Source organism: Apium graveolens, chromosome 6 (genome assembly GCF_009905375.1).
Source record: "Apium graveolens cultivar Ventura chromosome 6, ASM990537v1, whole genome shotgun sequence".
Lineage (NCBI taxonomy): Eukaryota > Viridiplantae > Streptophyta > Magnoliopsida > Apiales > Apiaceae > Apium > Apium graveolens.
Genome location: NC_133652.1, coordinates 36,854,997 through 36,881,261, shown reverse-complemented (window position 1 = coordinate 36,881,261; position 26,265 = coordinate 36,854,997). Strand labels below are relative to the sequence as shown.

The 26,265-nt window shown below is 35.3% G+C and overlaps 2 protein-coding genes and 1 pseudogene across 4 annotated transcripts; 2 read left to right on the top strand and 1 right to left on the bottom strand.

Annotated features, from left to right (window-relative positions):
* The first annotated feature begins 1,046 nt into the window (after positions 1-1,046).
* LOC141664906 (uncharacterized) lies at positions 1,047-8,210 on the top strand (annotated as a pseudogene).
* A 495-nt stretch (positions 8,211-8,705) lies between these two features.
* On the bottom strand, positions 8,706-19,383 carry LOC141667937 (mediator of RNA polymerase II transcription subunit 21). Of its 3 annotated transcripts, none has more exons than XM_074474586.1 (5): positions 19,118-19,383; positions 16,523-16,600; positions 16,373-16,424; positions 9,166-9,332; positions 8,706-9,094 (listed from the first exon to the last, which is right to left on the bottom strand). In XM_074474586.1, the coding sequence occupies exons 1-5, from the start codon at positions 19,322-19,324 to the stop codon at positions 8,861-8,863; spliced, it is 738 nt and encodes a 245-aa protein (XP_074330687.1). In that variant the 5' UTR covers positions 19,325-19,383; the 3' UTR covers positions 8,706-8,860. The 3 variants fall into 3 exon arrangements, with proteins under 3 accessions (XP_074330687.1, XP_074330688.1, XP_074330689.1); XM_074474587.1 differs by having other exon boundaries at positions 8,811-9,041; XM_074474588.1 differs by lacking the exons at positions 8,706-9,094; positions 9,166-9,332 and adding an exon at positions 15,649-15,967.
* Positions 19,384-21,831: 2,448 nt separating this feature from the next.
* On the top strand, positions 21,832-25,775 carry LOC141664067 (iron-sulfur cluster assembly SufBD family protein ABCI8, chloroplastic). Its single transcript, XM_074469926.1, has 2 exons — positions 21,832-23,306; positions 25,397-25,775. The coding sequence occupies exons 1-2, from the start codon at positions 21,900-21,902 to the stop codon at positions 25,613-25,615; spliced, it is 1,626 nt and encodes a 541-aa protein (XP_074326027.1). The 5' UTR covers positions 21,832-21,899; the 3' UTR covers positions 25,616-25,775.
* The last annotated feature ends 490 nt before the right edge of the window (positions 25,776-26,265 follow it).

Below are 26,265 nucleotides of genomic sequence, written 5' to 3'. Positions count from 1 at the left end.
TTAAATTATCATACAACTTACTTAGGGTTTTCAATTTGACTTAGTCTTGTTATAGTATAGGCATATTTTGTACAACAAGAACTGCTGCAAGTATAAAATAGTTGTTCTGTAACATCATCCTTACTTTCTGAAAAATGAACTTCATTTTCCTTCTTCTTAGGGTAGTCTATAAACTTGTGATCGGAATTTTTGCAACTAGTGCACTGTCTAAACCAAAAATCCTTCACATCATGATTGGTCTTCCTACAAATATCTCAACGAGAAGGAAATTTAACATATTCTCTTCTTTTATTTTGCTGTTAGAATCTTCCTCCGCTACATCCTCGACTCGAATTTGATCGTCCTCCTCTTTGCGATTTGTCTTAATTTCCTTTGTTTTGTCCTCCGTCTTTATTTCGTGAAAAACTGATTTTTGACTGGAATGCTTGCTCCCAGGGGCGGACCTACAGCCTTGTCTATAGGTTCTGAGGCACCCACTGGGCTTCCTGCAAAGTCCATTAGCCTTTAAAAAAAATTATTAGGGAACCCACTTAGAGTTTGTCCAGGAACCCACTACACGTCAAGCCCACTATTATATAAGCCCATTAGCATTAGGTATAAACACTGTCTATCTAAAAAAATCAGTATATCACACTATTCAGTCACCAACACAAATAACAGAGAAACAAAAAAACACAAAACAAAAACACTGCCTCGGACTTGGTGTGTCATGACTCCCTCCCTGATCTCCGAAGTCTGGAGCTGAAGCCAAGTGTTAAAAATCGAAAGATCTTCTTGCACTCTTTTCTCTTTTTATCTCCTTCCATTCTTACTTTGGATCTATAACCTTTCAAGTAAGCAATTTCTAAATTTCGTATTTATCTATTTTCGATTCCTTTTTTTTAAAATCAAAAATATGATATCCTAATTATTAATTGTTATTGTGATACATTGTTAGTATTCTAATTGCTTAATTAATTATTTATTAATTAGATTAAAATTGTTTAATAATTTGAATGTGTAATTAGTTAATTGATTAATTCAAATTTACTTATTTGTTTTACAGAATGGAAAGATACTTTAAAAGAAAATTACCCTTAACATCGGAACCATCTCATCGTGATAGTAATGTTGAACCTATTATCAATGCATCCTCGAGAGAAAATGTCAATGTGTCTCAATCTTGTTCTACTCCTTCGATGCCTAAATTAATTGATTTGAACGAACTTCCTTCGGATCCACATGATAGAAAAAGAATTTTAGACTATCATCCAAATCAAAGAGATGAAATTAGAAGGGCATATATACTTAGAGGGCCTTGTAGACCGGAAGGGTTTATATATCCAACAACGATGATAGGAGGTAAGCCGAGACGTTTTAATCCTCAATGGTTTGAAACTTATGATTGGTTGGAGTATAGTGTTAAAGTTGATAGAGTCTTTTGTTTGCCTTGTTACTTATTTAATGATCATGTTAGAACACAAGCTGGGGGTGATGAATTTATTTTCAAAGGTTTTGGTGGTTGGAATAAAATGCAAGAAAGGCTTAAAGCTCATATTGGGGTAGTGTTCATAGTAAAGTAATTAAAAATGATGATGCTCTGATGTGTCAAGATCAATCTATTTCCGTTGCTTTACATAAGCAAAGTGATGTTACAAAGAATGAGCATCGGATTACACTAAATGCTTCAATTGATGTGTCAAGATATTTGTTAAATGGTTTATTACCTTTTCGGGGTTATGATGAGTCAGAAAAATCTTTTCATAGAGGGAATTTTTTGGAATTGATGAAGTACACTCAAAATCAGAATGAATGTGTTCGTAAGGTCACATTAAAAAATGCTCCAGGAAATAGTCAAATGGTGTCTCCCAAGATTCAAAAGGATATTTGTCACTATTTTGCACAAGAAATTCTTAAAACTATTCTTTCAGAAATTGGTGATGACGTATTTGCTTTGTTAGTTGATGAGTCAAGTGATGTTTCTAAGAAGGAACAAATGGCTATTGTTTTAAGATATGTTGATTCTGCATGTGGATTGGTTAAGGAGAGATTTGTTGGTCTTGTTCATGTAAATGAGACATCTGCTTTAACTCTCAAATCAGGTATTGATTCTTTACTTACTGAATTTGTTTTGAGTTTGCAAAGAGTTAGAGGGCAGGGCTATGATGGTGCAAGCAAAATGCGTGGTGAATTTAACGGGTTAAAAACCTTAATCATGAGAGAAAATAGCTCGGCTTATTATGTACATTGTTTTGCTCATCAACTTCAGTTAGTTATTGTGGCTATTGTGAAAAACACTTTCCGGTTGGAGATTTCTTTGATATGGTATCCCTTTTAATAAATGTGGTTGGTGGTTCTTGTAAACGAACAGATATGATTCGAGATAGTCAAAGAGAAAAATTGTCAAAAGATATAGGGTGTGGTGAAAGAGAAACTGGAAGTGGACTAAATTAAGAGTTATCTCTCATTAGAGCTGGGGATACACGTTAGAGTTCTCATTATAGATCACTTATGCATTTGGTTGATTTATTTCAGGATGTTCTTGATATGCTTAGCTATGTTGAGAAAGAAGGTGAAAAAGATGTGCAAAAACGTCAAGCAAATGGTCTTCAGATATATCTCATGTCATTTGATTTTGCTTTTTATTTGAATTTGATGTTGCATATCTTTGGGCTCACTGAATCTTTAACAAAAGCTCTACAAAGAAAAGATTAGGATATCTTGAATGCTATTTCATTGGTGAAATCAACTAAACCGACAGTTGCTAAAGTTTAGAACTAATGGATGGGTTCCCCTTTTAGAGAAGATATTTTCTTTTTGTGACAAGCATGGCATTGAAAAGTTGAATATGACAGAGTCATATATTAATCCAAAAAATAGAAGATAAAAAACAGGAATCACATATGAACATTATTATTGTTTTGACTGTTTTAATGTTATTATGGATATGCAACTTGCAGAGTTTGATGATCGTTTTAATGAGGTGAACTCTGAGTTGCTCATTTGTATGGCTGCTATGATTCATTTGTTGCATTTGACTCATTGCAGTTGATGAGGTTAGTTGATTTTTATCCTAATGACTTTAGTTCTATGGAAAGGATGGCATTGGAGTATGAACTTATCATGTATATTGATAATGTGAAAGCCGATAAAAGATTTGCTCATTTGAATGGGATTAGTGATCTTGCTAGATTGATGGTCCAAACACGGAAGCATTTATCTTATCCTTTAATCTATCATTTGCTAAAACTTGCTTGGGTTTTGCCCGTTGCGACTACAACCGTGGAGAGGTGCTTTTCTGCAATGAAACTTGTGAAGTCGGATTTGCGCAACCGAATTGGTGATGTATTTTTAAGTGATTGTCTTGTTTCAGCTATTGAGAAAGAAGCGCTTACCAATGTTAGTAATGATGATGTAATAAATTATTTTCAAAAGATAAAAACGTGTAGGGAACAACTATAAAATGTAAAAATATTTCTTATTTATATAAATTTCGTACTTTTTCATTGTTATTGTCTTCGTTAATATTTATATAAGGAACCCACTCACAAAAATTCCTGGGTCCGCCACTGCTTGCTCCAATGGTTGTTTTGAGAATCTTGTCATTCTTTTCTCATGGGATTCAAGAGAACCCGTCAGCTCTGCCATAGTAAGTTTTGACAAATCTATGGATTCTTCTATGGCTGCAACAACATAATCAAATTTCTGGGGAAACCTTCTAAGAATCTTTTCTATAATCTTCTTATCTGCTATAGTTTCTTTATAACTCTTGATTTGATTCACTATTCCAGCAACTATTGTATAAAAGTCACATACCTTTATGTTTCTTATATTGATAGATTGTCAAAATCTCTCCATAAGGACTGGAGTTTGATGGAAATGACTCTTTCTGATCCTTGAAATTCATTTTTCAAAGTGTCCCATAACTGTTTTGCCCTGGTTATGCCAAAGATCCTTGGAAAGATAGTCTTGCTTACGCCTTGTTGTATGTAGCTAAGGGTTGTAGCATCCTTCTTCACAGTCCCTCTGTAAAGTTTTGGTTGCAGATCTGTCAAATATGCCTGATCTTGTTTTTCATAACCATCTTCAACTACTTCCCAGATGTCTTGAGAAATGAAGAATGTCTGCATCTGACTTCTCCAGTAGTCATAGTGCTCACCATCAAAAGTGGGAACTTGACTTGGAGAGCAAAAGAATAAGGTGTTTGTATTCATAGGCATAGCCATAGTGTTTAGTATGGCTCTAATACCACTGTCATACGAGTAGCATTATACGGGAACAAATATATATATGAAAATGTTGGTCTGGTCTATTATATAATATTATTTCTGATTTTTGGTGTCTATCGTACAAAGCCATATATGATATGATATATATAGATAGGCAAGTGCTCAAATACAAACCAATATTAGAATACAAACTACAAACCAATGAGACCCACATGTTTAATCACTTTCCCCTTCTTTTTTAATTTTACTATTCTCGTTAGTTGGTTAACTTTTTTTAAAAAATAATTTCACTGTATTTTTATTCATCTCCCACTCATCGATTTGCATAGCGTATTTGCTATATTTTGACGACAAATCAGTATTTAAACTTACACGAATCAGTAAACTGAAATCAGTACTAATTCCAGAACCATTACTTTTAGTGATTCTCGTAGACATAATTAGTGATTTATCGTCGAAACATATCAAATATGGTTTTCATACTGATTGTTGGATGATGTAGAAAAATATATTGAAGTTAAATTTTAAAAAGAGTTCACTAATTGACGAAAAAAATTCAATTAAAAATGGAGGGAATTATGTGTAGTTGTGTGTGGGAGGTGTAGTTTGTAGTTTGTATTTTAATTTAGTTTGTATTGGAGTAAGACTCTATATATATATCTTAGATGATTCTAGATGCATAATTAAATGCACTACATAAACATATATAGAATACATGAACCTACATATACATTAATTTGAACATTTATAAATATTCTAGAATTTTCTAAATTACTTTCCAACAGAATTTACAGCTTCAGCAAGATTCTATTTGAGTTCATGGACATCAAAGGCACTTTATATCCAAACTTCAGTCTTAGTATTCAAGTTTGTTTCTTCTAATAAACTGGTCTTAAAGTCTATAGCTTTAGCTCAAATATTATTATGTAAGTAAAAAATGGGGTTGTGTGTCATTTTAATATAAGGATAGTGGATTTACTTATTTTTTTTAAGTTACCCATTAACCTAAAACCTATTATATTATGATATTCTGTTCACCAGAGAGCTAAATTTTTGGTCAAAAAAGTATATTACTTGACCAGACATTTTTTTAACAAGGAAGATTTTGTAAAAGTTTTACTTTGGATTGTAGATTTGTTTAATGCAATGTAGATTGAGTAATGATATACAGAGGAAACCCTTGAAGATTGGACTGTTTATGGGGTGGTTATGTCTGGTTGATCCAACAGATTGTTAAACCAAAATATTCCCCAAATTGTCCAAGTGGCAGCCATATTTTAGTTTGAAATTGTGGTTAACTTGTTCTATCTATTCTACTTGTGTATAGGTAGTACATATTTTCATGTAGTAAATATCCTGATGGTTTAGTAGTGGATTATAAGCATGTTATAATCGTAGTCGTGTTTGTGAACTAATTGGTTGCATGAAAAGTTTGTTAGAGGCAATCAAGAAATACCTTAAAATAGAATAAGAGTGGATTACTGTTGAACTTGAACATGACATGCAATTTGCATATTAAAGTTTAAACCCCTGTCATCTTTTTTTGCTATCGGGAATTCAGTTCTTTAACTTGCAGGAAACATGTAAACATATCTGAAGTTATAAATTCCGGAGCATGTGGATTTTTTTTAACATAAGTAGTAAGATGCAGTTGAGTTCTGATTGAATATGGTGAAAATTAGTATTTGGTCCACAATTTAGCCATCATGGCCTCACTCGTTATTTTATTTCCCTTTACTCCGGTCTACTTGTATCATTCTTAGTAAAAAGTACCTTTAATTTAGAATAGCTATGTCCACTTATCCTTCACTTTGTGTGCTTTGGTAATGTATTCATATTGTGTTCTTTTTTATGATACTTTCTTATAAGATCTCTTTTTTTTGTATGGCTAAAATTAAATCTTCTACTTTTTTATACCATATTTTGTATGCTTTTTAAAATTTGTTATTTGGTACTTGATATTTGGGTTAAATATCGATATGGTCACTTAACTCAAGCCAATGTATCAAAAAATACACTCTAGTTATCGAGGCCTCACTTGCATCACTCTAGTTGACGATAATGCAAGGCCCGTTAGTCAGGGTCGTTGACCTGACGGGAATCGTTTAATTTTTAACGGAATACACATCAGTTCAGACGTGGCAGCATGTGGTATGTTACGTGGCGTACAACTAAGCTGATATAAATTATAACACGGGTAAAACATAAAAAATGATTTAATATATTCACATCGGGGCATTTGGAGCAAATTAGGGTTCCATAGGTGATTTGGGCGAAAAAACCCTAAAAGGCGAAATCGTTCAATTAATTGGGAGAATATGCATACATTGTGAAGAGTGCTTTTGTTTGTCTTTAATTAGAGGTATATTCGAAAAACCCACCTATTATTGAGAAGAAAAAGTGTTGATTTTGTGTGTATGTATGTTGATATGTTTAGAGTAATGTAATTTATGTTTTTTGTATGTATTTACAGCATGCCTACTACTGTGTACCTTCACCATCACGGTGATTTTACACCACCTCCTAATATTAAGTATATTGGTGGAAGAACAGAGGTTATAAAAGATTTTCATTGTGATTCTATGTCATTTCGTTATCTTAAAGAATTTGCTGAAAAATATTCATATGATGTTAATGCTTTGGTCTATTTCAAGTGTGATGGTCTTCATTTGAAGAATGGTACTGGGTTGGTTTATGATGATAAATCTGTTCTTGATTTGATAGAAATACATAAGCCTTATGGTAGAATAGACATGTATGTAGATCATTTTGAGCTTGATGAACTAATTGATGTACCAAACACTCCAAAACAAAATCCAAGTAAGACTGGCCCCCATGTAGATACAATGTTGGAAATTGAAACAGTTAGGGGAAATAATCAGAAGAGTGAGCCAGATAATGAGAGTGATGGTGTCTACTTAAGTGATGATTCAGAGGACCCTGATGATCCAGACTTTAAAAACATGAGTGACAGTGAAGATTCTGAAGAAGAGAGCTTAGTTCCTGATGATTGTGTGAGTGATGAGGAAGAACAAGTTATGTTATGCTGTTGTAGAATCTGAAAATACATATTCATGGAGATGGTTCATTGGTTTGATGAGTGATGACTTAGACTTGAATGAGGGGAGGGGCTTGACTATTATCAGTGACCAGCAAAAAGGGCTTGAAAATGCTGTGAAGGAGCTTCTACCTAGGGTAGAACACAGATTTTGCACAAGACATTTGTATTCCAATTTCACAAAAAGGTAAAACTCACCATTTTTTTTATTTTTATGTTTCTATTTTGTGATATTTTGTATAACTGACCATTTGATATTTTGTGCAGGTTCCCTAGCTCTTTGTTGAAGAGGATTTTTTGGAATATTGTTTGGGCTACACACAAGGTGGCATATACCAGGTCAATGAAAGAATTGGAGAAGCACTCAAAGGCTGCTTATGCACATTTATCTAAATTGGATACAAAACAGTGGTGTAAGGCATTTTTTTCAAGAAGGCCATAGAGTGTCAAAATGCCCAGGAAAAGATGAAGCTAAGGACACAGCTGGAAACAATGAAACTGCAGAAAATGAAAAGCAAAATTCTGCTAGTAAAAGGAAGAAAGCATCCAAGGAACTTAAAAGACAGAAACTCATTGTGAGAAGGCCAGTGAAAGAGATTAAAATCAATGAACCACAAACACAATCTTCACAAACTACGAAGAGCAAGGTCAAGGAAGCATCTTCTACCGGTAAAAGCAAGGCACTAGCACCAGAATCTGAATTAGAAAATGATTCAGATCACAGTGAGAATGAGGTGTGGAGACTATTTGAAGATGATTATTTTGGGCATGAAGATGAACAAGGGAAACCATTGGTAGAAGAGAAAGAGACAGATGAACCATTGGTAGCAGATGAACTAAAAGATGATGAGCAATTAGCATTTTTCAAAAAAGTTCCAAGGAAGAAAATGTCATTGGTGAAGGGCCAAAATGCAGATGAATGGAAGAAAAGTGGCAAAGACTAAGGCCTAATTCCTTTCAATCCTCCAAGGGGCACACCACCAGCATCAACTCCCCCAGTCAGACCTGAAACCAGCAACAACTCAGCCAGAAATGCATAGCAAAACCCTCCACCACCTCCTCCTCCTCCCAGCAACAGGTATGGACTCGGATTGAGTACTGAGCTTAAAAGGTTGAGTGGATTCAAGAACACTCCAGAAGATCCAATTACCCTAGCAGACTAAATTATCTATCTAATGATTATGAAGTATCTATTTCCAGACTTCTAAATATGTAATGTTAAGTTCCTCATTCCAAGACTTATGTATTTTGGTTTTTGGTATTGTAAGATCTATTTACCATCTTATTGTAAGACAAGGTATCACTTTTGCTATTTGGTATTGATGGTTAAATGCAGTTGAATGAATTTATTTCCATAACCATTACTTTTTTAGTAAACATTAAACTTTGGCTATTTACGCAAGGACCAAAATTAGGTCTACATGACCTTTTTATTCATTGCAAAATATACCATACATTGAGTGTTACCAGCCACTACTAAATACCATTCACTACTACTACCTACCATGGCACATCAACAATTACTACACTACAACTACATCAACATTAACAAAAATGCAACCCCTATCACAGCTAAAACAATGCAGATCTTCAATTATTTTTTCAAGTTTGATTTGTCAGCCTCCAACTGAATTATTGCATCAATTAACAGCCTTCTTTCCTCCTTCAAAATCTTTCTTTTTTCAACACCATCTGCTAGATCATCTTCAACAAGTTTCAACTTCACCTCTAGATAGATTCTCATGTGATTTAAGTGAGTAATCATTTCCATTGCCCTGGGACAAAAATCTTCTTCAAACCACTGAAAGAAATGGCATCCTTCTCCTGCCTTCATTTACCAAAAACAAATTGCTTTTAATAATTACATAAATCTTAAATTAAAAAAAAACAAACAATTACCTTAGGAATTGCACAAGTGTAAAAACGCCTTCCAGAATTTTTTAAGGTCCATGATACACAAATTCTAGCTCGTCTCCCACATAAACACATTTGGTGCTCTTCCTTTTTCACCGAAGATGAACTATTGCTGCTTCTACCCATGGGGCTTCTGTTTGTCGACATGTTACCTTCAATTTTGTGCAATAAATTAAACTGATATATGATGGACTTAGATTTCTACTAATTTAAGTTGATGAACCCTAATTTATACATGCATACAGAGGTTGTATATCTTATATAGCCGTTATATAGAGGTTATGTATCTACATAGCAAAAATTGGACCGTTATGTCCACTCTGTCCAACTACTCACTACCACGTAATATTCCCGTCAGGTCAACGGTTTTAACTAACGGGCCTTTCATTATCGTCAACTAGAGTGATGCAAGTGAGACCCCGATAACTAAAGTGTGTTTTTTGATACATGGGCTTGAGTTAAGTGACCATATCGTTATGTAACTTGTATTTACCTTGTATCGTCATGTATATGTCATTGTCGTGGTTATTTTAGTTACTATTATTGCACTGCGAAAGCTAAGGGTATCTAAAGAACAACTTTTCTACCTAATTCTCTTGGTGGGGTAGCAAGTGTTGTAGGTAAGGTTCATTTTATCTCCCGATATTGCCTTAACCTTTGATACATGGGATATTTTGGGTTTATATAATTATGTAAAAGACTTTCATTAAAAATATATGTTGTTTAGAGTGTGAACTGTGACATGTATTAGTTGGTCGTTTAGAATTAAATGGATTTAATTGATATTGGGGAAATCTTATCCCGAATAATTTTTTTTTCCAATTTGCCCCGCCACACTAGATTGTAGTCCTCAGTCCTCCATTGTCGCGTTGCTACTGCAAATTAAATCTTCATTTAAGAAAAACGATACTGTAAAAAGAGTGAGAGAGAAGTTAGGGTGGCGAAGAGGAGTAGAAATTGTCATGCTAGATCGGCAAAAATGGCTGCAAACAAATGGCTTGGTTTTCCTATCAGCCTCTTGGTCAAATTTTCGCCAATTTAGACCCAATAGATATGCTATTGGTTGTTCCATTGGTTTGCAAATATTGGGGTCGGATCGTATATGAGATCAATTTCTGAAAGAAAACCATTCTGGTTTTAGGCCACTTCGTTAAGGACTTTTTTGGATGAGAAGGCAAAGAATTTGATGGATTTGGTTGTGGCTTGTGGCCTGTGGGTGTTATGCATGCATTTTCCTCGGTTGATGAAAGCAATGCTGGCATGTGTTCAATTAGAGCTACTCCGATCAATAATATTGTGTTTCCTCCCGGTCTTCCCTTTTTATGACAGACACCTCATTTATATTGCAGAAAAGGTATCATTATTATCCCTTCATTGTGTTATTTTGTTACATTATCATGATGTGGGTTTTTTCCAATCTGAGAGTGATCGTTGTCATATTTGGTACCCTAAATTGAATCGGGGAAAGTTAAAGATTAGAATTTTCGAGGTAATGTCTAACTTTCATTAGTTAGTAGTTATATGTGTGTGACTGAAATTTATTATAGTTAGTTCTTCCAATAAAAGATAATTAATTATTCATGTCATTCTTGTTTTGTTTAATGTTAATTGTTCTTGTTTTAGGTGTTGAATGGTTCACATCTTTTTTCACAGTGTGTAATGAAGTAACTTGACCTTTTCGATTAGCTTGCTTTGAGTTGTAATCCTATGCAAACTAGATGGCAATATTAAGAGTTGCTCAAGTTGAGATACAATGTAATGAATTCCTTAGAGAATGGGACATAATTTGGTAATGTGGACTGATAGGACATAAATAATTTATTATATTTTGTGTAATGGTCCCCGGGATGGGGGTTTAAAATTTTAACTGAATAAAATTTTTCTAAGTACACATGGTTTGTGTTATGGTCTTCCGGGAACGTTCTGTCCCTTAGGTAGGCTATGTAGGGAGTCATCCAGTTGTCCGGGCTGCCGATGCACAGGACCTTGGATCGCTCTGTGTTGGGTGCCTTAAGCTCTTCGAAGTATACCGAACTGGTGAGATCCGATGTATTCTGCACGAGCTTGGATAGCTCATCTGCCTTGGAAATCTCTTCTCTATTAATGTAGAGGATGGTGATATCGGGGATGGTTTCCAGGATATCCCGCACTATTGCTTGATATTGTGCCAATTTTGGATCTTTCACAATATACTCTCCACTGGTTTGCTTGACTACAATTTGGGAGTCGCTGTAGATGATCATCTTCATAATACCCAGAGATTTTGCTAATCTGAGCCCGGAGATGAGTGTCTCATACTCAGCTTGATTGTTCGTTGCCTTGAAGGCAAAGGTTATTGCTTGCTGAATGGTGAAACCTTCCGGGCTGATTAGAATGAGGCCCGCTCCGGAACTTTCGGTCGTAGATGACCCGTCCACAAAGAGCTTCCAACAGTCTGTGCTTGGGTTGGCTTCTTCCTGGGCAATCCCGCTGGAAGCGAGTGGTTGATGCTCCGGGAAGGTGCATTCTATGACGAATTTTGCTAAGACCTGGGCTTTTATCGCCGTCCGTGGCACAAACTTGATGTTGAATTGGCTTAATTCAATGGCCCAGTTGACTAGCCTTCCGGAGGCGTCTGGCTTGTGGATGATCTTTCTGAGCTGCTGATATGTGACCACTCTAATCTCTCGACCTTGGAAGTATTGCCTTAGCTTCCTGTTGGAGTGTACGAGGGCCAAGGCGAATTTTTCCAAGTTTGGGTACCGAGTCTCTGCATCTTTGAGGACTTGGATGACATAGTAGATGGGGCTATGTATTCCTCCTTCCTCCCGGACTAGGGCAGAAGAGACGGCCTTGGGTCCGGCGGCGATGTAGAGGGACAAAGGCTCACCGGGCTTAGCTTTTGATAGCACCGGGGGGTTCATCAAGTATCACTTGATTTCTTCAAAAGTTGTGTAGCATTCTGGGGTCCAGTCTACCAACTTCTTGTTCCGGGCGCCTTTCAGTAACTCGAAGAATGGGAGACATCTTTCTGCCAGCTTCGGGATGAACCTACGTAGGGCCGTCAGGCATCCTGCCAACTTCTGGATGTACGGGGTATCTTCATTTCTATTATGGCGTTGATTTTCTCCGGGTTTGCTTCGATTCCTCTCTCGCTGACCAAGAAGCCCAGGAATTTTCCCGAAGGTACCCCGAACGCGCATTTCTCTGGGTTCAACTTCATGGTGTACCTTCTCAAACTGTCAAAGCACTCCTTGAGGTCCTTGATGTGACCCGGGACCGTGAGTGACTTGGAGATCATGTCGTCTACATAGGATTCCATATTCCTCCCCAGTTGGTTTTTAAAGATTGTGTTCATCATTTTCTGGTAGGTGGCCCCGACATTAATGAGCCCGAAGGGCATCATGATGAAGGCGTAGACTGCCCGATGAGTGATGAAGGATGTTTTGGCGATGTCTTTGGGATTCATCCGGACTTGGTTATAGCCTGAGAAGGCGTCCATAAAGTTGAGCATGGTGTGACCCGAAGTCGCGTCGATTAGCTGATCAATGTTGGGGAGAGGATAGGAATCTTTAGGGCATGCAGTGTTGAGGCTTGTGTAATCAACACACATTCTCCACTTTCCATTTGGTTTCTTGACTAGCACTACATTGGCGAGCCAGTCGGGGTACTTGATTTCACAGATGATGTCGGCCTTGAGCAACTTCTCTACCTCTTCGTCTATAGCCAGTTGTCGCTCCGGGGCGAAGTTTATCCTCTTCTGTTTGATCGGTCTCTTCCGCGGGTCCACATCCAGACTGTGCATTGCCAAGGATTGGTCCACCCCGGGCATGTCCTTCGGTGTCCATGCAAATACGTCCGCATATTCTTTTAGCAGCAGGATGATCTCTTCTTTGAAGGATGTTTCCAAGCCCTTTCCAATTTTCAACTTCCGGGTGGGATTCCCGGGCTCCAGATCTATCTCCACAGTTTGTGAAGCAGGTTCTACCTTGGTCATTTCCTTTACTTCCACAAATTTCTGTATCTGGGCATCAGCGTTGGTTACGCCGTACCCCGAATCCTCTATCATGTTGACGTCCAACCTTGGCTTTTTGCTGAAATGTTCGCGATGTTTCTTGCGGCTTTGGCCCTTGGGTAAGGTTATTGCCTTCTTCCTGTTCTCCGGGTCAGTTTCGGCCATGACCAGGGCTTGCCCGTAGCATCTCCCGGATATGCCCCGGTCCCCTTTAGGTTCTCTGATGCCCCCCGGGGTGGGAAACTTTAGCTTTAAGTGAATTGTTGATGAGATGGCCCGGAGCTTGGTGATGGTGGGCCTCCCCAAAATCATGTTGTAAGAGGATGTAGCACTGATCACGTAGAACTTCATGACATGAGAGACTTGTCGGGGTTAGGTCCCGAAGACCATGGGGAGGTATATTACCCCGCGGATCGGGATCATATTATTCCCAAATCCATAGAAGGGGTCTTCGAGGCATGGATCCATGCGAAGGTGTCCCAACTTCATCCTGTTAAGTGTTTGCTAAAAGACAATGTTAACTGAGGAACCATTATCAACCAAAATACTTTATACCTCATTGTCGGCAATGTCGAGAGTCACGACCAGGGCTTGGTTGTGTTCGGGATCCAGGCCTTCATAATCGACATTAGAGAAATATATGGGTTCATCTTCAGCAGGCTGGATCATCACGGTATCACTGTCCATATCTGGGCTCCGGGGAGGGGAAGAGGTTCCCCCGAAGATCACGTTGACCACGTGCTTGCTACCGCTAGAGGGCTTATCTTTGTCATTGAGTCTCCTTTGCAGGTGCTAGTTCATGTTGCCCTTCTTGATCTGGTCTTCAATGAACATTTTGAAAGAAAAACAGTTCTCTGTGGTATGGCTGTGATCCTCGTGATATCCACAATGTTTGTCTCGCGCCCTGTTCTCGGGGGGTGCTAGCAGCGGCTTTGGGGGGTAGTAAAAAGGTTTCCCCTTGACCTCTCTTAAGATATCAGACCAAGGTCGGTTGAGCGGTGTCCACTCGGGCTCTGGCTTTGGCTTCGGCTTCCTTTTAGGCTTGGGCTTTCTTTCATTCCTTTGAGGTCTGGAGTAGTCATCCCAGGGTGGGGTTCCCGAGACTGCTGTACATAATTGGCTTGTATGTCCGCTTTGTGTCTCTTTTCTTTTCTGTAGGAGGAGCGGAGTTCCAGAGACTCATCATCATCCCGAATTCGCCTGTTCATCTTCATGGATGTGAGGAAGTCATTTTCCTTGATAAATTTTGAAGCCATCGCATAAGCAGAAGCAAGGCTTTGGGGCTCCCTCTATGGATCAGGTCTTTTACGTAGCCTTCGCATGAAATCGGGTGGAGATTTCGCCGAAAAATATTCACAGCTTCCTTCTCCTCAAGGTTGGAGAGCTGGTTGACCGATTCTTGAAACCTTTTGATGAATTCTGGTAGAGTTTCTTTGCTTCTTTGTTGAATGGTTTCCAAGTGGCACATCTGGAGCTCGTTCATGCGATTCGCCCTGAACCTCTTTAGAAATAATTCCCAGAAGTCTTTCCAAGAGTCGATGCTCCGGGAGGAGATTCTGCTGAACCATTTTTATGCTCCTCCCTTTAGTGTTGAAGCAAAAAAACGACATTTGGTGAGGTCGTTGTAATAATATATGTTTGAAATCTGTTCGAAGTAATTCAGATGTTCTTCAGGGTCGGCAAGCCCGTCAAAAGAGTCAAAGTTGAAGTGTTTGAGTGTGGGTTCCCTGGGGTGGATTCCAATTTTCTGGAGAAGGGCGTGGTCGCCGCTCCGACCTCCACGTCCCCCTCAACTTTTTTTTTAAGATCCCGGAGACCCCGGGCCATCTGCTCCTGTTTAAATTCCTTCTCCTGATCTGAACCTGAAGAGACATAAATCCTGCGTGTCTTCTTCTTTTGTTTCGCCTCCTCCTCTTAGATCCTCTTTTCAATGTTGGCCTTGGTCTCTTCTTCCTTCCGGATGCGGTCCCAGAGTGTAACCCTCTTGATCTCGTCGCGGGCATCTTCTGATGGCCTCTTAGTTTTGGCAAATTGTACACCTCCAAGGAGCTGGTGGATATACTTTGGAAGTGATAAATAGACATTTGAGGATCATTTACTGTGTAACAGACATGGTCACAGGAGTATCATTTGAAGTTGGTTTTGTTGGTTTTGTTTTCTGTTTTGTAGCAGAGAGGTCCATTACATTTTCATTTCTGAATCCTTTTCGTTTTGTCTTTGCTGTTGAATATTGTTTTGCTCAATTGTTGCCAATGGTAAAAGCAGCAAGTTAATATCACTTCCTGTTCTTACAAATGATGGTATTTATTTCTAGCTAATTTATATGGTATATTTTGGTCATAATAATAAACCGGCTGGAATTGATGACAAATCTAGTGAATTTATAGGGGGGATTCTTTATATCCAGTGTAATTACTTGTGAGTAACCTGGAGAAGAATGAAACCCTCACTAATATTTATTGCCTTACAAATAATTTATCAATAAGCTACCTACATATATATTATAATGTCTTAACCAACAAAATCTTACTTATGTTTATGCAATTTCCAAGAAATTCGGCTCTTTCACACCCACGTGCATCTAGATGAAAGATATCTAGAAGGATTTGCACGCAATCCTTCTCCTAAAAGTGCATGAAAATACATCATGCAATCAAGAAATGTGACAATTTCTTCAACTCGAACTCGGAAAATGCAAAATGATCTGTCTATTATGTCAATCAGGTTTCTTTAAGTTCAGGCTGCTATCTGCTGCTTGGTTGAACAGCTCCTGCACCCGTTTCAATTCATTTTCTGACCCGCCAGCAAAAAATGGACTAATTATGATCAATGAAATCATATAAACTCTTCTCCTATACTACAGTATTTGAACATGCAAATATGTGTATCAATGTTTCTGTAGTATTTAATTAAGTGAAAAAAGACGGTAAGCAGGGACAAACATTTGATGTTCTGACTAATTTTTTTGAAGGTATGTAAAAGCAGAGAGATCAAAGATTGCTCAACAGAGGAAAATCAATTAAAGATATCCAATTAAGAAAAAATGAAGAGCTCAAGCAGGTTAAATCCCTCTCCCTTCCTCAAAATTTTCCGAAAAGAATTTCGGACATGTACATGGTGTCAAGATTGTTGAAAATGATCAATAATTTTTTTGAAGGGATGCACACATGCAGTTGATAAATATGGTTAGTTCTTTACCTGCAGCCTCCAGTTGCTTTTGGAGTTCTTGGCCCACAATATCATTCTCAGCCTGCATTAAAGCTCACAAAATAAATATTAGTCAGCCATTGCAGCAGCCACAGTCCCTCCTCATAACTTAAATAGTGTATCTGCTTGGAGTCATTATACCTGTAATTCTGCAATTCTTCTCAGTTGAGCTTCTTCACCTCCCTCAGACAGAGGAAGTGCTGTAACTAATGCATCAAACTGTCAAGGTGCATATCATAGATTAGTAAGAAGACAGTCAAGTATTATATGTGTTGGAAGGTAAACATAACAGGCAAGACAAAATGACTGTTCTCTATGAATAGGTTGTGGAGCTGTGCCAGGAGGTTAGCTGACCCTGTGTTGCATGCAAATCTAACGCTTTAAATTTGGGTAGTATTTACTATGTAAAGTTTCGTGACAGATAGCCTGCTCACTGCACAATATTATGGAGGCCCTATGACAAGATTTGAGAAGCTATCCATAAATACCGCATGCTTCAAATTGCTTATGCACATATCACATCATGTTCATATTAGGAATAGTATTTTCTGAAAGAGCTCCACTTTAAGACATCATATGCCACAACATATATTTACTTTCTTTGTGATATTTTAAAAAACATTTCAACTGAATGGGACAGAGAGTGTACTGTTTAAACTATCTCACTTGTAAATATCAGCTGCAGCCGGTGCTTACATATTTAATGAATACCGGTTCATTTTAATTAAGCCAACGTTAAAGCATTAAGAGAACATGGCAATTGGATTGGTTTATTAACAGCCCCACTGTACAAAAATACATTTTAGCCTATAGGCATGATTCTCTAGAACGACCTTTTCCGGTATATATATATATATATATAGGGGGCTACTCCAATAGAAACCAATTTAGAATGGAAACTAGAAACCAAATAATTTTTTTTTTAAAACTATTTCGAAATATAACACATATGGTATGCAAATCGATCGTTGAGAGATGTAGAAAAATATAGTGAAACCGGATTTTTAAAAAAACTTACGGTTTGACGGGAAAAAATAAATTAAAAACGGAGGGGAAAAGCTGAAATTGGGTGTGGGAGGGTGCAGAGTAGTTGGGTGGAGTAGTTGGGTGGACCATTAGATTAGGTAGATCTAATGGCTTAGATTGGTTCCTATTAGTTTGTATTTGATCATTCCCTATATATATATATATATATATGTTAGCTAGTACTCCCTCCCGTTAAACGTTTCTTAATTTGACTTTCGGTACTGTTCATATTAAGCGATTGACTACTAATTTACGTCTAATCTATAATATCAAACATAGTCATGAGTGATCTCGTTTGATTCGTATTTATCAGTACTTTAATACAGTGAAATTTTTATATTTAATACTAATACGAATTTAAAGATATTAACAATCAAAAGTGTGCATTGGCAAACGTGTCCAACACAAATAGGAAACGTTTTTAGGGACGGAGGGAGTATTTGTTAAGGACCTGAACACAAACTAATCGACAAACCAGCTATGCAAATTTATAGAGTCAAATTAATTTAAAATTGAATACCTGCATGGTGCACATATTGTTACTTCTCTTATTATACCACACATATCTTTCTGCATCTATTGAAGCGACTATATAATTCCTCCAATTTTGTCCATTAATTTTTATTAAGCATAATTAATATTTCATGATATCTTAAGACTGGAAGATGGTAATTTTCTTGCACAGTGTTATAAAACTTTGTCTTAAAAAATCGATGATAACCTCTATCGAAAAGCACGACCTCCCAATAGTCCCCACCACCCGACTTATAGAAATATGAAGCCAACAGTTTTTTTCCAATTCAAAATACCAGTATACCACATCAGATGTTAAAATTCAGATATTATCATATCCTGGTATCATTGTAGCAGGAGCACAAGGGTTTTCCTCTCCAGGATAACTTAAAGCAGCTCCTCCACTCTTAATCCAATTAATTAAAAATTAGATTACTCATAAAGCTTAGTCACAGATAGAACCACAACAGGAAGATACTTATTCTAGGTGTGTGAAGGAAACATAATCCGAATGAGATCAATATGGGAGACTTTTGTCATTTACAACTCAATATGTCCCAAAGAAAAGCAGGTTACTAACTCGCAAAAACACTCCAAGACCTGATAAACATCCTAAATAAGAATTTCACAGTACATTCCCCCAAATTACATTAAAAGACCAAAAAGTATCAGTTGAAATTAAAATATGCTATCTTGAATATTGATCCAATATCAAAATTAAATCATTTAGCAACATCTTTCGAAAAAGTGTATATTTGGGCCACCAAACTCTAAAACATTACTATTCTTAACATCATCTTAATTGGGTATTTAAGAACACATTCACAATTTAAGTACAAAATCAAACTCAAACGGAAAAAACACAAAAGGGTAATAAGAAAAACACATAAAGAATAAATCTTTAAAGTACCTTCTTAGCAGCATCAACAAGAACCACCCACATTCAAATTCAATCGATATAATCACAAATTAAAGTACAAAATTAAACTCAAACAGACAAAAACACAAAAGGGTAACCACAAAAACACATAAAGATTGAATCTTCACAGTACCTTCTTACCAGCACCAACAAGAACCACCCACATTTACAATTAAATCCACATAAATCACAAATTAAAGTACAAAATCAAACTCAAACACACAAAAATACAAAAGGGTAATCACAAAAACACAAAAAGATTGAATCTTTAAGAGTACCTTCTTAGCAGCATCAACAAGAGCAGAGCTCATGAGCTTGGGCTGATCGGAAAAGTTGGTATCGTCGGAGGTGGGGGGAGGAGGAGGTTCAGGGTAATTGGGAGAGAGACGAACAGGAGGAGCATCTCTTTGTAAAGTACCATAAGTATTCACAGCAAGTCCTGCTATTGTGCTCACTTGTTCTTGTAATTGCGATATTATGTCCATCTCTTTCTACACCCCCAATTTCAAAACCTGATACACATACAAAAGAAGACCATTCGTACTCCCTTGGTCTCCTTTAAATTATAATTCTATAATATATTTTTTTTAATTTTTATTCGTTTAAATTATAATTTCATAATATTTTTTAAAAAAAACAATGAATAAAATTTTTATATTAAATTTTTATATTAAATTTTTATTCAAATTTTTTTTTAAAAAAAATATTATAAAATTATATTTTATAGAAGTTTCAAAACACGTGTAAACGGTGCATCCATATATCCTAAGGGGATGGAGGGAGTATGTGTTTAAATTTCAAACATGTTTCTTCTTTTTTATTTAAAGTATTACATCATTTGTTTTAAAAGAATTCAGCATCTAAAAATCATTTATCTATACACAAAATATTAAAAGTTTGTTTGTTGGTTTTCGTCATTCAATTCAGAGCCGTTAGATTAACTAATGAAAATCGTTACATATAATCTTAAAAATTATTATAAAAGTAATATAAGGTTCAATCATAATAACAATTTATTAAAATTATAATTTATAATATACTAGTATATGTGCACGGTCGTTTTTATTTTTTTTTTGATAACAAACGGTCGTTTTTATTATTATCTATATTATATTATAATAGACGAAATATTAAAAGATTAGTAGTTGGTCGGTTGGTACTTGCTGAAATTACTTAATTATCTTTATTTCATTATTTAATTCTAATTATTGGGTCGATCAATTCCAATTCTAATTGATATTAAACTCAACTTACTCTATTATTTTACCAATTTCAATTCTATTTAATATCGAACTATATATCATTCTAATTTATATTAAATTCAACTTCTTCTCCCAATTTAAATTTTAATTCATGTCGAGTTTTTTATTATTCTAATTTATTACTTCGGACTAAATTAAATTTAAGTAGACTAAATATAATTTTGAAGATTTAATTGATATATAATGTGACTCGGGTTAAGATAAAATAATAATACTATCAATCACCCTAAAAAATTAGAATAATAAATTTGGATAAACAAAATAATATATTTTACTTATACAGGATAAAAAAATATATTATACAATTGACACAGAGTAACATAAAACTAAAATAAAAATACAATTTGACCAACAAAAATAAAATCATATATACTAATTATTCAATCTAAAACAAAATTATCGTATTTGACCAGTAATATTATCTTTTTCAAATATCTTTTATAGAGTGATAGTTAATCGATTAAGTAATCACCATGCTAAAATAATATTTTTCCAAGGTCCTAACATAACGGAGACATTATATTTTTACCTTCAATAAAATAATAATTTCATTATAATAATATTTCCCCCCTTACCAATGTTATCACTTTAAATAAGTTTAAATGTTCTAAAAAGTTATGAACATATACATTTACTAATATAATTATCATGAAGTCATATAATTTAAAGGTTTAAATATACAAAATTAAGAATTGAATTCAATATATTTTTTTAAAAATATATATAATATTAAAAAAAATCTGTATGATCCGTGCATCGCACGGATTTTAAGCTAGTATATTATAAAGTATAATTTTAATAATATGTTACTTATAGGATTCAATCTTATATCATTTGAATAATAATATTTAATATTATATATTACAGCTCTCATAAATTTAATATAACGGCTTTAACTTGAGTAACCAAGGACCAACAACCAAAATTTTTAATGTTTTATTTTTAATATAATAGTATAGATAGATAATAAAATTAACCGTGATGGATTGTAAAATTATTATATTAGGAGTATAAGGTTTGAATCTCAACAATAATATATTAAAATTATATTTTATAATATATAATGATAAAAATAATCGTGCATCGCACAAGTTATATACTACTAGTAATAATAAAATAGAGAAATTATCAAAAGTGTTTTTATTTTAAAAATTATTTACGATTTTAGTATATTTTGAAAATAAATTAAAAAATACAGTTTATAACCAAAATAAATCATGTATATAATTTTTTTGTTTTTTCGAAAATTAAATATTCAAGATTGAATAGGGTTACGTACTCATTCTCAGCCTCTTTCGGTCATTATCGGACGCTTTCGGTTAGTGTTGTATCTGATTATAAAATCATATTTTTTCATAAAGTTTTGAAAAATCATATTTTTGATAAATAAAAACTTAAAATATTATATGTTATTCAAAAATCTCAAAAAATATATTTTTTAAAATATTATTTTATTCTTTATAAGGAATTCTTTTCTAACAATTGCTGTCTGAACTTTACTTGATTTTGTTAACTAAAAATCATCCTCTGAATTTTATATTTGGGCAAAATTGGATTTTTGTCAATATCCATGTGCTTAATCAGTTTTCTTGTAAAATTTATAAAATTACAGACTTGTGTGTACCGTAAAGTTCCAATAATTACCCAAATTCTATCTCAAAAATCCAAGAATACTCCTATGAGGCCTGTGGTCAACATACGCCAAATTGATAAACTTGTGGCCAATAAAAACCTCCTCAAAAGGCATATACACAACACCAACAAGTCCTAGACCACCACATCTTGAAACACCACATCCATGTCTTCTCTTCTTGCTAATGGAATTTCTCATTTTTCCCACACTGAATCACCTTGTTTCTCTCAAGGCTTTCTCCCCAATCTCATTACCCTCAAATCTTCACGACCCAAATCAAGATTCTTCAAGATTCGAGCTGATGTTGATTACAGGCCTCAAACTCTTGATTCTGATGCTTTAAAAGGTAATTCTGATACTGACCAACTTCATAAGTTTCTTAAACGTGATTATAAATGGGGGTTTAGTGAAGAAATTGATTCTTTTTCTATCCCCAAAGGCTTATCTGAAGAGACTATTAGATTAATTTCTTCTAGAAAGAATGAACCTGATTGGATGCTTGAGTTTAGATTAAAGTCTTATCGAAAGTTTTGTAAGATGACTGAGCCTTCTTGGTCTGATAATACTTATCCTAGAATTGATTTTCAAGATTTGTGTTATTATTCTGAGCCTAAAAAGAAACCAACTTTGAATAGTCTTGATGAGGCTGATCCGGAGCTTGTTAAGTATTTTGAGAAATTGGGTGTTCCGTTAAATGAACAGAATAGGCTGGCTAATGTTGCGGTGGATGCTGTGCTTGATAGTGTTTCGATTGCTACTACGCATAGGAAGACATTAATGAAAGCCGGGGTCATATTTTGTTCGATTTCTGAGGCTATTAAGGATTATCCGGATTTGGTTAGGAAGTATTTGGGAAAGGTTGTTCCGCCTGAGGATAATTTTTATGCTGCTTTGAATTCGGCTGTGTTTAGTGATGGGTCTTTCGTGTATATTCCTAAGGGTGTTAGGTCCCCTATGCAAATCTCGACTTATTTTCGAATAAACGCTATGGAAACTGGACAGTTTGAGAGGACTCTTATAGTAGCTGAAGATAGAGGTTTTGTGGAGTATTTGGAGGGGTGTACAGCACCTTCGTATGACACTAACCAGCTTCATGCTGCTGTAGTCGAATTGTATTGTCATGAAGATGCAGAGATTAAGTACTCCACGGTGCAAAATTGGTATGCTGGTGATGAGGAAGGGAAAGGTGGAATTTTTAACTTTGTCACGAAACGAGGTATTTGTGCTGGAAATGGATCGAAGATTTCTTGGACCCAAGTAGAGACTGGGTCTGCTATCACTTGGAAGTACCCAAGTGTTGTCCTAGAGGGTGATAATTCAGTTGGTGAGTTTTATTCAGTGGCTTTGACTAATAATTATCAGCAGGCTGATACGGGAACAAAGATGATACACAAGGGGAAGAACACAAGGAGTAGAATCATATCAAAGGGTATTTCTGCTGGACATTCTAGAAACTGTTATAGGGGTCTTGTCCAAGTCCAGTCCAAGGCAGATAATGCTAGGAACTCTTCACAGTGTGATTCAATGCTTATTGGTAATAATGCAGCTGCCAACACTTATCCTTACATCCAGGTAACATTTTAGATACCATATGCATTCTTTTTCCATCTTTTGTTCAAATTTCTGATTCAACCTTACTACTGAATTTTGTTGCTATCTTTCTTCTAGTTAGGCCAAACTTTATAGTTCTAGACTACAGCTGACTGTTATATCCTACGATAACACCTGTTTTATTTGTTTTTTTCGGTTTTGATATAGAAAGATTTTAAATTGACAATATTCTGTAGCAGAGTATGAATTAGCACCGGAACTTAGTGAAAGTGTGAAACTAACCAGATTACTGATAAGAGATGATTTTGCTAATCTGGAGTAAATAGTCTGCACAATTAGATGAATATCAAGAAAGTTATAAATGATGTTGTCAGACATTTGCTGAACATGTACAATCTCTTTGAGCACTAATCTGTTCATGTAGAACCTTCCCCTAAGATCCTGCGCGTAATGTGTGAGAAAAGTCAAGCCAAAATGACAGTTTCTGTATACTAGTTATTTAATTCTTATAGTTGCACTTGCGACAATGAAAAGAAATGAGAAATTCCGATGAAAAAGGAAAATTATGTTTATTTAATCAGTATCAAGTACAAAGATAGAATTTTTCAAGAATATTATGTTGTAAATAAATATAGGCTTCCTGTTGCGGGTTTTATAGCCATGATTAATTCAACTTTGAGTAACTATTAACTCATTGTTGTCTCATATTCTCTTATTGCAATCAATTACGTAAATAGTTTACCCCCATGAAGATTGTGTAGCTATGGACAAAGGGATGATTTCTGCAGGGTGGCTGATTTGAGACAGGAAATTTTATGGGTTATCAGTCATCACACTCTAGCTTGCTTGATGGAGTTGTCGTAGTGAGTTTATGCTTCTAGTAAATAAATTAAACTATTAAAGTATCTAGGTAGTGAAGTTAGAAAATGCTCCTTAAATTTGATTAGCTTTGAGATATGATATTGTGAGGACTTAGAAAGCAGCTCTGCTTGCAAGGTTCATGCGGTTCTTTACAGGATTTGGAGTTGGGAGAGAAAAAGGAACCTAGATAGAATTTATTGCCGAGATTGAGAATGATAGATTTGATTTTACATTATTTTTTTTTCGTTTATAGTTCTTAGATTATCAGGGTCATTTAAAAATCAACCCCTCGTGAAAGCCGAAGTGGTCGATGAATTATAGAACATTTTTATTTTTCTCCCTTTTTCTGTATGGTCGTCAATTGGTCATTATTCCTTTGTTGATTAAAAATGTTTGTTTCTGTTGTTTTTTTGACCCCTAATTCTAGAAGTCAATATTTTGTATCAAACACTACTTTGAGAATGTCTAGAATTTACACCCTTTTTAGTATAAATCTGTATAGTTTGCTAAGCCAAGATGTTTGGGCCGAATGATAGGGAGTATATTTAGTCTGAAGTATTTATTCTAAATTGTTAGGCATCTGAATGTTAGCATTTCAGGAAGGCGACTTTCTGCTTTTTAATGCCGAGTTGTTTTTGTTGGAGAAGTCTTACTACCATCATGTTAATATATGAACCTCTTGGCAATATGAAGATAGAATATAATAAATATGTGTATTGTGCTTAAGACGGTTTTTCTTATCTTTCAATTGTTATGGAGATGGTCAAAACTCTAAAGTCATTTACCAAATTTTGCGCTTTCATAGGCATGCTTGTCAGTGCAAGGAAATGAAAGGAACATTTATACACGTAGATAGTTATATAGAAGATATTACTTTATTCTAGAAACAAAATATGAACACAAAAAATGGAAAAAAACGTAGTAGTTGAATGTTATCTTTTTAACAGTCGAGAAGTAAAGTCGAAATCTGTGTTGAATAATTCGTCTTTATTTAACCTTCACAAAGTTGCGTTACTCTATTGCCCTACCTCATAAATCCCAGATTTCGCTCTATTGGCCTATGAATTCTAGTGTAGATATCATAATTTTTTTTTCTTAAGTTTAATAGACTTATAGCCAAAGTTGGTTTCTTATTTAATTATATATACTATGATTAGTCCACTAATCTTGACCGCCTTTGTCCCTTTATATTAAATTGTGGGGATGTTTTTTTTTTCTTTTTCCTATTGCTAAACTCGTGCTCTAAACAGGGGAAAAACCCGACAGCCCGAATTGAACATGAAGCCAGTACCTCCAAGATAGGCGAAGATCAGCTATTTTATTTCCAGCAGAGGGGCATTGACTACGAGAAAGCCATGGCAGCTATGATATCTGGATTCTGCAGAGATGTATTTAATGAGCTCCCTGATGAATTTGGCGCTGAAGTGAACCAACTCATGAGCTTGAAGCTTGAAGGATCAGTTGGTTAGCCTATAAAGCTTATTGTTCTCAGCCAGGTCACAGGTATAGTTGGTGTAGTTGATGAGTTTTTGTAAAATTGTGGAAGATACAATAGCAATTACAAGTTCTTACTATATACAAAATAATTTTACATCGCAGTTTGTAAATATAAATAATTTGTATGGTACCCTTCTCTCTTAAAACTGTCACTGCCCTCTAGCACTATGTTAACTTGAAAATTTAATATGTCAGAAAATTTGAAATCTAATCTATTAAATTGAAATGTAACATATTTAGTATAGAGGTCATCAAAGAGCTTCTACTACAGGTACTGCGGGTGAGTTGTAAGAAAAAAAAAACTAGTGTACCAGTTACCATGTTTTGGCTTGGCCAAGGAATGTTATTGTATCCGTCTACTATGTAGTTTAAAATGACAACTCACCTAACAGTTTAAAATATGTATTTTATAGAAGATTGATATCCTCAACTTTCATAGTATTATAAATGTGTGCATCGAATGAACTAAGCCTTAATAATTCACTTCAAAAAAAAACTATCCTTAAAGTTTAGTTCTTGTTAAGGAATCTGATGGACTGTTATTGAAATAAAATTGTAGATAGAGGGTTGGGTTCCATGGAGAAATACCGGAGAACACTGCATTTTTTCTTATATTTTTTTC

Coding starts and splice junctions, on each gene's coding strand:
- LOC141664067 (XM_074469926.1), top strand. CDS start 21,900: ATGTCTTCTCTTCTTGCTAATGGAATTTCTCATTTTTCCCACACTGAA. Junction 23,307..25,396: donor ACACTTATCCTTACATCCAG/GTAACATTTTAG, acceptor TGCTCTAAACAG/GGGAAAAACCCGACAGCCCG.
- LOC141667937 (XM_074474586.1), bottom strand. CDS start 19,324: ATGGACATAATATCGCAATTACAAGAACAAGTGAGCACAATAGCAGGA. Junction 16,601..19,117: donor TTGTTGATGCTGCTAAGAAG/GTACTCTTAAAG, acceptor GCACCTTGACAG/TTTGATGCATTAGTTACAGC. Junction 9,333..16,372: donor AAAGCAACTGGAGGCTGCAG/GTAAAGAACTAA, acceptor ACAAAATTGAAG/GTAACATGTCGACAAACAGA.